The sequence below is a fragment of the Lepisosteus oculatus genome, chromosome 3 (genome assembly GCF_040954835.1).
Source record: "Lepisosteus oculatus isolate fLepOcu1 chromosome 3, fLepOcu1.hap2, whole genome shotgun sequence".
NCBI lineage: Eukaryota > Metazoa > Chordata > Actinopteri > Semionotiformes > Lepisosteidae > Lepisosteus > Lepisosteus oculatus.
This window is the reverse complement of record NC_090698.1, coordinates 22,155,226-22,167,642: the sequence shown is the minus strand read 5'-3', so window position 1 is coordinate 22,167,642 and position 12,417 is coordinate 22,155,226. Positions and strand designations below refer to the sequence as shown.

The window sequence follows — 12,417 nt, the reverse complement described above, 5'->3', positions numbered from 1 at the left end:
TTTTTAAGTCATTCCAATTCCATAGTTTTCAAAAGGATAACATAAAATGGGCCACTATCAACTTGTTGAACCATAACTAAATATATCTATACATGACTCTAAAAAACATTTTGTGACCTTCTTCTTATTTTACCTCATTTGAAAATTTGGCTTTAGGGTCTCTTAAAGAACTAAAGGTTTGTAAGCAGTAAGATACTGTACATGTATCCAAGCATAAGACATACACCATTAAACACTGTATTCATCAACTATGATGATGTGTCTTAAAGCATAAGATGCACATTAACACGAATGCCTTAAAAATAGGATAATAGTGTCATTAGCATCTCCTGAATATGTCATGTATGCATGGTAATGTAATGTAGTCCTGTGGGGCAGGTCATGTTTCTGTGTTTAATTGGGAGGGTGAGTTTTAGAGGCTAGGCTTAAGTGTAGAGAAAAATGAGTCAAAGAAAAACTCATTTATGAAGCCTGACCTGTGCAGACAAGGCTGCCTCTTGAACTATCTTACCCATCTTTATTGATGATGTAACAGAATTTTCAAAAACCTTGTGTCAGCTTATATAGAAGATGTGAAACATCTTAGACAGCTCCAGCTTTTCCATTTAATCCAATAAATGGAATAAAGCAAGAAAGCATGCATGTTTAAAAGCTGAAAAAAAATCAGGGCACTCTGTTATATTGTAATCATTATTCATATTGATCTCATGATCAACAATGCAAATTGCTTGATTGTAAAGGAAATAAAGTAGTTTCAACTTTGCTGTTCCAATAATTTTGGAGAGCACTGTAGCTCTTGCGACCTGGAAGGATCTCTGCCATTGACGTGAAGTAGAACAAGGAGAAAGCAACAAAACAAAACTGAATTGAATGCTTTTAAACAGCCAGAGCATGCGTACATATCCAAGTTTAGATTTTCTCTTAAAAGCATAAGTGACATGTTCTTGTTTAATTCATGTGTGAAGGTAATATTTAAATAAGCATTTTTACTAAATTAAACAAATCTTTTACTATGCACTGACAGTGTTTCACATCATTTTTTCTTCAAGCCTAGGATTCTGTTTTTTTTTGTTCATTTTTTTTTCTACATGTTTTACATTTTAAGAGAATGGGCATATAAAATAACCAATAAATTATATTGTGTGGAAGTTAAGGACTTAGATGCATACTACATAATTTGTAGTATTTTGTAAACATTTATAAAATACTACAGATGCATAAATGACAAACTGCTGTCAAGTCCTAGCTTCTGTGCAATCTTAACTTCAAATAAATTTGAACATAAAAAAGTCTTTCACCTACAAAATGTTCTGCACACTAACTGTGGTTAAAGGTACTTTTACACAAAGACAGACATCACACATTCAGAATCATATTCATTACTTGATGCATATATCACCAAACACTTCAGGACATTTTATGTAAATAAATTGCATAATTCCCCTCCAGTGTCAATTTGTCTGAATACATATTCATTGACAGAAGTGTGTATTCTGCAGTATTCTATATTACTATACTGCAGTGAATTTGCCAATGACTTTGTTATTTTTTGAATCAATTTACTGTGCCAGCTACACATAATTGTTGCCGTCTTTAGGAAAATGGTCAGGCTCTGGTGTTAGTTGTAGTGAAAATTTGGGTTTTGAAAATAGTGAGCTTTGGTTATACTGTATTGTCCACTTTTCCCCTACTTTATCACAGTGCAAATATTGATATTAATATTAGATAATTACTGACAAATTGGTGCATTATACAGTATCATCACCTTAGGCTTTATTAATATCAGCTTTATTAACTTAAGAATATTTACACTCATTTATGTTATAACCTTTTTTTAACTGATATGGAAAATTAAATAAAATATTGAGAATTATCTAGATGTATTTTTTCCCAATACTGTTAGCTCACTTTTAAAATAAATGAGGATAATAGTCAGCTAAGCTTGGAATGATAGCGTGAAATCTTCTAACATGAAAGAATATCGCCTCCTGTGATCTTCTCTTTCAGTTATAATTATAGTATCCATTATAGTATACTGTAAGTGTGATTATATTAGAATAAGAAAATGTTCCTTGATTAAAGTTTCCCTGTGTTTCTATGATTCCTCTAGCTCCTATGATTGTCTTTTGGATGACCCCTTCAACCATGATTGGCCTACACTCCCTGAACTGCCTGGAATTAACTATTCAATGGATGAGCAATGCCGTTTTGACTTTGGAGTTGGATACAAAATATGTACATCTGTAAGTACAAATCTGTGATTTGTTAAAATCGTTCAGTAATCCAAAATATTCAGTTGTTTTTTTATGACATGAGTATTAAGTTTCTTATGAAAGCAGCTTAAACTTTAACTGTTAATTAACAAAAACCCTAAAGTATTTCATTACTGCCATATTAATAATACGACATTAATAAGTACTATAACAGTAGAATATTGAGGATTTTTTGCCAACCTACAACCTCCAACCTACAAGCATGTTTTTTTAAAATTTGCATGCACTTTATTAGGTTTCATTCCCTGTAAATTGCAGTGTAGAATAAATATAACCAAGAACCTGGGGGCATTAAAACTAAGACTCTGATTGATGTAGCTGTAATTTTACAGAGCTAATTATATTCATGTTCTAGAAAAGGCATACTATGTAATTTTGACATTTTCAGAGGTCCTCAAACCAGTTGGCCCAAATAATAACCTTTTCTTTCCAACTCTGCATTTTTATTATAGTAATCATAAGAAGCTTTAAAGCCAGTAATATTAATCACAGAAAAAAGTGAATAGCCAAGATGTTAATGAAAATAGCAAATGATTATTTGCAAAGATTCTAGTCCGTGCAGTTTGTTATAATAACAAAACATACAAAACATATTTACACCACTCAAACCTTCTCCAGGTAGAATGTTTGCAAGGGCAGATTTATGCAGACATAAAACACCACTGAATTGGCAGCACACTTGCAGTATTTTGGAGATGGAGAAATAAGCTGCATCTCACAAAGCAGCTGATGAGGAGCAGGATGGAAGACAATTTGGGATTGAATATGTATTCTTGATGAAGAATAAATGAGGGTGCATTTTTCTGAATAGATGCAGAACTCCAGCATTTTTCACCGATTGTTGCATTAACAAACAATGGGTATATTGAGTATTTATGACAGTTTAAGTTTTTACACTTTGTGCTCTTTAGTCTATTTACCAGTGACCTAAAAATGTTGGATTGCACAGTTAGTTCATATAGCAAAATACTCAAAATGCTTAGCTTAATGGATTCCTACGTGTTTGCACTCTCTTTGTTAGAGCTGGTAATCATCGTATTTCATATAAAATTATACTCTACTACTACTATATGATTTTATGTACTAGTAATTGATGTTACGTTTACTTTATTCTTACAAATTGTCTATATATACGGTAGGTATGTGGTCTGAATTGGGCTTTAAAGTATTTTTTGTTTAACATCCGACAAAGCTTCTGTAAAAAGCTACAGTAATACAGCCGTTTAATGGCAGAAGTTACTATCCCTGTTGTTTGTACAGTGGAAAAGTTACTGATGAAGGTTTTATTGTGAAAGTTCGCATGTGTCTTCTTTGTAAATATATGAGACCTATCAAAGTGTTAAATATTTAGAAATGTATAGCTTAAAAAAACAGCTGTATATTGTCAACTGAAAATGTGTAGAAAGTGCATTTTGCACTTTATCAAGTACAGTACCAATTCAATGGTATGCCTGGACAAACCAAAATGAGCATAAAATTAACTTCTAATGCATTCTATATAGGTACAATTTCAAGAACATTAAATGTGTATACAGTATAGGTTTTTAAGGTAGCTGAGCAAAAAAAGATTCATATTCACATTATTTTATTTTTTCCCCAAACATAGTACTACTATAGAAAATATACAAAACATGAGTTTGTTCGAACATTTGTAAATTTATGTTGTTTTATCTATACAAAACACATATTACACATTTTGTATTGTTCTATTCTTTCCACTCTGGTTTTCCATTTTCTGTGCAGAAGCAAATCTATGGTGATCTTCTAAAATGTCACCTGTTTTGTTCAAGACAACACTCAACCCTTTATATAGATCTTAATGCAAAAAGTAGCCTTTAACCTTATTGAAGTGTGAAGAGGAAGATATTTTGGTGATGATGTGCATAATCTTACAAAGAGTCAATTAAGATTGATTAGTTAAGATGATTAGGTAATATAACACTTCATATTGCATGCTCATGTATATAGTAGGTTGGCCTTGTTCTTGTGATCATGTTTTTGCAGATTCTTCAAAAAAGAAGTAATAGAATCCCCTTTGCACTTGCATAATACTAGCTCTTAATTAATGCTTCTCTTACTGTTTTCTGTGGTTGTATTGTTGTTTAGGGTTAAGGTATCTGCCAGATGAATAAATGTAAGTGTAATGTGCTGGAGACAGTTAAGGTTTTGAGTAAATAGTTGACAGTAATGATACACATAAAGTGATTGTGTGCCATGATAATGATTGTGCACAAAATGTTTATGTAAAGACATTAAAACAGCATTTTATTTTCTTGGATTTAAACAACCATAAAAGGAAGAAGGGGTAATTTTTAAAAACCTTCGCTTGTACAGCAAGTAGAGTTATCAATATTTTATGTAATGTATTTCCGCTTTCGATATGTGTTGTTTATTTTGTTATTAGTGTGGTTTTTAGTTAAACCTTTGTTAAAAGTGAATTTTTATGTTAGCATACATTAGTAGTGTTACTATGCTACCTACTGTAGTGTAAAAGCAATCGGGTGTGTGCAGGAGAAAGATGTTTCAGTGAAAGAGCTGGAGAAAAAAGGGTGCCTCTACAGTACATGTGATACTATTGTTCATCATGTAGATCTTTCTTGACTTTTTTTTCTTGTATTTTCTCTAATATTCTTGCATATGCTCCATCTTTTTGGTGTTTATCTTGAAACCTTTTCCTTCGGTGTCCAGGCAACAGCTAACCTGTGACAGTTGTATTTTTTTAAGGGTCACCTTGTTTCTATTTCAGTTCAGAACATTTGATCCTTGCAAGCAGCTCTGGTGCAGTCACCCTGACAATCCTTACTTCTGCAAAACTAAGAAAGGACCCCCACTGGATGGAACAGAATGTGCCCCTGGGAAAGTATGTTTTGCCTTTTCTTTTTTTTCTAAGCAATTGATTTGATTTATCTGCACCGTTTCCCGTGCTGACTGTGTCCTGTTTGGTTGTCAGTGGTGCTACAAAGGCCACTGCATGTGGAAAAATGCCAACCAGGTGAGACAGGACGGAGCCTGGGGAGCCTGGACAAGATTTGGCTCATGTTCACGGTCGTGTGGTACAGGTGTTCGTTTCCGAACCCGGCAGTGCAATAACCCCACGTAAGTTGTGTATAAAATCCCCATCCTTGCTTATGTTCTATTGCTTGAAAAAGAAGACATGTGACAAAAATGCTGGGGAAAACACATTTCTAGAATTACCTTAGGGCTCAAATCTTAATATTTATCCATATAACATTTACCAGAACCCTTAAAGATCATGTAGGATTTTTCAGTAAATAAAACGTTAATTATTAGGAATTACAAGGTAGAATCATGCATCAAGATGTACAGCTTGTATTGACACCAACAATGCCCACTCACGCTACTGGTCTGTGACTTTCTCTGACTCTCTGTTGATCACCCTTGTGGATGAGAAATATTATGCAAAGTGAATTAATTTCATGTGATGTCTATTCAATAGATTGCCTGCACCTGCTACAAAAACATTGGAGTGTCCTAATGAAGCTTATAGGAGCTTTATGGGGTAAAAGGATATGTGCTGAAAAGCCATTTGAAGGCCTCAAAGATATGAAATATTAGGTAAAATTCTAAAATGATAACAATGTAGTCAATATTATAATTTTTTACCAACATACTAGACCATCTAATGGAGGCCTGGACTGTCCGGGAATTAACTATGAGCATCAGCTGTGTAACACCGATGACTGCCCGAAACATTTTGAAGATTTCAGAGCCCAACAGTGTCAGCAGCGCAATTCCCACTTTGAATTCCAGAATGCAAAGCACCACTGGCTGCCATATGAGCACCCTGACTGTAAGTGTACGGAGTCAATTTCTCCTTATTTTCTTAATTGTATTGTTCTTTAAATGCTTGACTTCATGCAGTTTTTACATTATCTGTTGCTGAAATCTGTGAGCTATCTGTGAGCACAGCCGTGAAAAATATTAGTTGTATTGTGTGCAGTTGTAAGTGTGTAGGCAGAGACATTTTCTAGGAGTTAGTTTTTAAACTAAGCATCATTTTGTGAAATCATTTCACAGCCCAAGTGTTTTCTAAAGATGGCAGTGGAGATTCTTTTGCTCTTTAGGGGGTGTAAATTCTGTCCAGTATGTGTGTTCTCAGTAAAGAGCTGTCAGAGTATGTAGGAAGCTTACACAAAATAGCTTAATATGGGCTGTTACAGAAAAAAGTCAAATAGAGACATCTGTGACGGTCAGTTGAATCATGGTATATCAACTACTTTTTGCTAGAAAAGTCTGAAGACACAAAAAAAAACTTAAAAGAAAGAAATATTTCAGTTTCAGTAACACACATACAGTGCCTTTTTTTTTCCAGAAATATAGAAATAACTTGGAAGTCATGCCAGTCAAACCTTATCCATACCATATTCTTTGCAGTGTGGTGATGTTTTGTCTTACACTTTTAGCGGATTGATACAAATCATACAAGCAGATACTTTACCCTGTTGCCAACCTAGTTGGAAATTTACAAATGAAATGCATTAAGTGTATTTCGGTCATACCCTTCAATCTGCACAAGTGTAGCACACCCACCGATTTCAAGTGTTGTTGCTGTTAATATACAGATGCAGCCATTCAAAATGCGCGGAAAAAACACGCGGTACAGTAGCCTACCTGCAGGGCACCGGAGGGCACCGCGGTAAGTGATTGGCTGGGTAAAATGACCGACAGGGGCACTCGTGGTGCATTGGTTGGTAGTGAAAAGATTTAATCATTTAATGTCTTTACTGTGCACATTTTAATCCGCTTAGTTTTGAATATTTATATGGAATTTTACCACTAAAGGGAAATTTTAGTAGCTGAGCATAAAAAGAAGAGGAGCATAACGCATCTGAGGGTCATAAACGATATTAATTTAGGAACATAAACATTACTGTATGTACATAAACTGTACTGTGTATGGCTGGTCTTGATAGTTTAAAGAAAAAATACACACCAGTCTTCCATTTCTCCCTAAACATTTTAAGCATGAAAGTTTTATGAAACGGTACCCAAATATGTGATTGCTGTATAGAATGAATTTTAATTTTTAAAAATTATTTAACACGAAAATTAAGCTGTTTACATCTTCCGCCTGAGAACAGTCACCCGTTGCTACCCAACGCAGAAACACAGCCACTAACTAGCAAAGAGAGGACATTAGCTAGCCAATATGATAAAGAAATAAATGATTATTTTGTTTATTTCTTTTGCACATTTATTTGAACATTTCCATCGATTGTACAAGCACTTGGAAACTGTCCAATCCCTAGTTCATCAGGCATTTTACCGGTCTGGCGCCGGTCTGTGTCTTCTAGGATATAATGCTAGCGAACTCTTGTTTTTATGTCCACTATAACAGACAATCTCCTTTGCTTTTAACCGAGCGTTTAATAATTTCCTAAAATGAAAATGATTTACTTTATTTCCCTCACGGGATCAATAAAAGTATCTATCATCTGTCTAAACTATGGGACAGAATTCTGGGGTCTCCCCATACCAGAGATTATGGTAGGGCTTCAGAATGGTGATTGGCTGACACCATCTAACACCCCTCTGATTGGAGAAAAAAGACGTGCTGGTTTGCTATACATACAGTACTGTACCAGGAAGAGGATTTCTTTCTGTTCGAAACGTGTATTTTAAAAGTTGAAGAAGTAAAAACTTTACAGCGTACACAGATTTCGTTATCTTTGTCTTATGCATAATAATGTTCACCGCTCTGTCTAGCAAATTAATAATGTAACGCTTACGGACGACAGGCACTGTGTAAGAGCCGGCGTACCAGAGCAGGTGACGTCACCGCCCTTCCCTGTGATAGCACGACTACAGCTACTGGGCTCTAGAGAGATCTCTCTTTGGCTCACCGGGCTGGGTCGCTGCAGAAAGATGCGGGAGTTCTGGGTTCGAGCCCCTGACTGTGGGGGGTTGACCTAATGCGGCAAGGGCGCCTGCCTGAGCCCCCGTTGTGTTACAATAATGAACTTTATTTTATACAGCGTCCTAATCACTTGCTTTTTCTTTTTATTTAGGCTCAGATTTCAACTATAGATCATATTATTAATAACCATAATAACAACCAACCAACAAAAACAACCATATAAACATAATACCAACCAAAAACATAGATAACGACCACAATACAAAATCAAATATATCAAATCATTATACTCTCGCAAATTCCTCCAATTACCATAATCCCGCCCCTTATGCAAAACAAAACCATCCTCCCATCCTAGTTTATCCTCTTTATCATCCTCAAAATCCACCTCAATTTTCAACATAAAGCATTACTGCTTACTGGGTTTTTGAGGGGGGGGGGTGTCTTTCGCTGGAAATCTCGCCTGCTTCTACTTTACGAGTACAACCCCCTCTCTGCCGGAGTGCTGGCTGTGACGAATTAAACCAGTTTCACAGGTATTTTCAAAGTAGGAAGTACAGTGTTAACTGGTAGCTGGGCTCCTCAATGGAATCGCTTTAACATGCTAATGCGTTGGTTTAACAGTCCAGGAGTGGCAAGCTTCCAACGACTCGATTGGAAGACAATGAACGTATTTTAGCCCTAAATGAATTAATAGCAAACATGGTTTACATAAAATACATTTTTCCAAGAAAGTTTATAATAATACGATCTATAGTTGAAATCTGAGCCTAAATATAAAGGAAAAGCATTTTCAGAGAGCAATCACGCTGTGTTTATGTAGAAAAAGCGATTAGGTTTATGAGCAATCTAATTACCTATTCGCTTAAAACGCTATATAAAATAAAGTTTATTTAGAGATGAATGATCAGTGTCGCAGTTTAAATAATTTTCGTAGGAGGGCTTGGACAGATTCCAAGTGCATTTTTGCAATTTACGTTGCATTGTCCAATGTGCTGTTTTAATAGTTTAGAATACAGTTAGTCTAAGCTTTATCAGCTTTATTTATGGGTTGCAATTTAGAAAAAGTCAAAAACCGCACTCAAAATGCAATTTAGAGCTTTCTGGCAAGATGAGACACCCAAATTATAATGTAACATGCCACTGTTTGTGCATGAACAAAGTTATACTGCAATTTTCCTTAGATACGCGATTAAAAAAAATAAATCTTTTGAATCCCCGGCGGAACACACTCCATAAGAATCAGCGCTTTTATACAGTATATCGCCTTTAAACACATATATTTAAACACATGTTTACGATTTAAATCAAAATGCGATTCAAATCAATATAAATGTTTATTTTGTAACGCATAGGTGACTATTCATTGTTATTAAAAAGACTTAAATTCGATCATGTTGTGATATTTAGAAATATAAATTTGTTTGGTGCGAGTGAGGTTTTATTTAATCTCTGACCAAGGGAAACGTTTCATTTTTTCAAAGAAATGTTTGTTAAAAAATAAAGTCATAGTTCTATGGGATTCAATCACAGACCATGTGACATGGGAGTCAGGAAACTAACACACAGCGCCACCAGATTTGATAACTCTATAAAACGCTATAAAATAATGTGACTAGGCACAGAACAAGTTTACAGCACAGTACAATAATAAATGCTGACCATGACTTTAGAAGCATAAATTACCTTACACTCAATTTAAACACAAGCTGTGTTTAGCCCTATAAGCTGGTTCATACAGAAATGTAGAGATCCAGGCTCAGAACACACAGCTTCATTAGCGAATACATATGCAGGACAACTAGAGAAGACATTTTACAGAGGATGGATTTTTAGAAACATCCCATCAGTGGCATCACTGAAGTCAACTCCTAGGTACTGTAACTGTCGTGTGGATAGTTTCACAAGAATCAGACAAAGGTTTAAGCATCGCTTGTTCTAGATAAAACTGCAAAAAAAACCAACAACAACCCATAATGTACTTCTTTGCGGCTCATATATTCACAACGTGAAATCTAGAAAATAATATTGCATAACCAAAATCGGCAATATGGAAACAGAACCTGTGTAATTGTTGATAGGTGATGTACTCGTAACATTTTTACAAGATGAACTACAACATTTAAAAAATGACTTGTATGTACTTGATATCTCTAATCAATCCACGGCGACATTGTTAAAAGCAGAGTCCCAGCACAAAACAAAACTAAAACGCATACCGTTTCGCGCTTCTTATTAGTTGCTCAAAAGTAATTTGACCCTATGAAATGCATAATATAAACCTAGAAACATATACGTGAGCAGTATTTACGCACTGTAGTATCGGTGTTAAGACATACCTCTCAAATACTGTAAATCAAGTTAAAAATATCTCAAGACCGATTCTGGTCATAATGAAACCATGTTTCGTGTATGTTTTCTTTAAAGTACCGAGACCAGCCATACACTGTATGTTTATGTTCCAAAATTAATATAGTTTATGGCCTTCACACGCATTGCAGTATGCTCCTATTCTTTTTATGCTCAGCTACTAAGATTTCCCTTCAGTGGTAAAATTAGATATGAATATTCAATACTGAAACGGGCACAGTTAAGACATTAAATATACATATACATACTGTATACAGTACAGTTTTCATACGGTAATATGTTTATGTTCCTAAATCAATCTCTTTTATGAGCATGTGAAAGGCATGGTGAATCGATTCTCAAAAATTACTGTACTTTGCATAATTGGAAACAAATGCGTGATTGCGAAATGCTGTGGTGTTACTTTTACAAAGACGGTCAATGAAAAAAAGAATGTTGACCAGGGCAATACTTTGAGTTTACACTTACAGCTTGTCCAAGGTCATTCATTATTAATACTATTAGTAATATCTTCGTTAAAGACTTTGATGGCCACAGCTCAAACATGAGAGATTGAGCTTTATTAGCTCCACCTTGCTGAAATTCCGGATACTATTATTTTGCTTGTCGTATTATAGGAGAATTTACGGTAACTAGCGGTATTTACCGGTAACTTGCGGTATTTACCGGTAACTTGTGGTAGACTGCGTACAGCGTACCAGAAAATAATGCGGTATCGCCCGCGCATTTTGAATGGCTGCATCTGTAGTACACTACAGTGGAATTTACAATGAAGATTAGGAAAACCTTGTTTAGAAAGTTTCTGTTTTCACCTTTGAATATGAAATACAACTACAGGTATGAAATAAAAGCAATGTAAAGAAAATTATGCATCAGTCTGTGAGTTAATTATCTGTGATGTTTATGAACTTTCAGCTTCTACACGTACATATGGAAAAATAGAAATAATATTTTGAATTTTTTTTCTTTTTTACCAGCCAATAAAAGATGTCATCTTTACTGTCAGTCAAAAGAAACGGGGGACCTGGCTTATATGAAACAACTAGTTCATGATGGAACACGATGTTCTTATAAAGACCCATATAGCATCTGTGTACGCGGTGAATGTGTGGTAAGTAAAAGACAATGTTCATTTTTACACAAAATAATTTGGGGTTGTAATAGAAACAATAATATTAACATTTTTAGTGTCACACTACAAGAATTATACAGATGCAGTTCTACACCATCTTAAATAACAATGACACTTTATCATATTTGATAGTGCCACTGAAGCTAGCAGGTCTCATAAGTATAAAGAGGTAAGTTGATTACTGTCTCTTTGAAACACCTTAATAAGCTCCCAAACTGCTGGTTGCTTTTGTGTGTAACATTTTCCAAAGCACAGTTTTATGACATACTGTATATCATCATATGGAGCCATAACCTATCAACAAATAAATGGCACATCAACACAAACAGAAAAGAATGTGAAAATGTTTATATGGAAAAACTGAGAGATAACAATAGCAAAAATATTGAGAAATGAATTATTTACTCATATGAATTGACAAAAGATAGTGTTTTAAATAAAATACTTACAGTATGTAGGATGATATTGTGATACTACTTAGAGCCATAGCGAGAAAAAACACATATTTTTGCATCTATTTCTATACAATTAATTCTGTGTACCTTGTTGACTGAGATAAAATTATTTAAAGTCTTCTAATCACAAGTTAAAAAAGGGATTGGTACATAACTTGTACTGTATGTATAATTACAATGTTGTTCTACACAGAACTGAACTTTTACAAGATTGCTTACTTTCCACCATTATTATATTAACTGGAATACAAGAAGGTCAAATTATAAAAATAAATGGCATATTCCACACCTGATGCATGTGGAACTTGT

General features: G+C 34.6%; 1 protein-coding gene across 4 annotated transcripts in view; it reads left to right on the top strand.

Moving 5' to 3' along the window:
• The window catches only part of adamts3 (ADAM metallopeptidase with thrombospondin type 1 motif, 3), a 98,767-nt gene that overhangs the window by 58,655 nt on the left and 27,695 nt on the right, over positions 1-12,417 (top strand). For all 4 annotated transcript variants that reach the window (XM_006627191.3, XM_015340173.2, XM_015340172.2 and 1 more), the window contains exons 10-14: positions 2,111-2,243; positions 5,020-5,133; positions 5,224-5,369; positions 5,909-6,084; positions 11,499-11,632. In XM_006627191.3, coding sequence (XP_006627254.2) covers positions 2,111-2,243; positions 5,020-5,133; positions 5,224-5,369; positions 5,909-6,084; positions 11,499-11,632 — 703 coding nt within the window. The remainder of the gene's footprint in view (positions 1-2,110; positions 2,244-5,019; positions 5,134-5,223; positions 5,370-5,908; positions 6,085-11,498; positions 11,633-12,417) is intronic.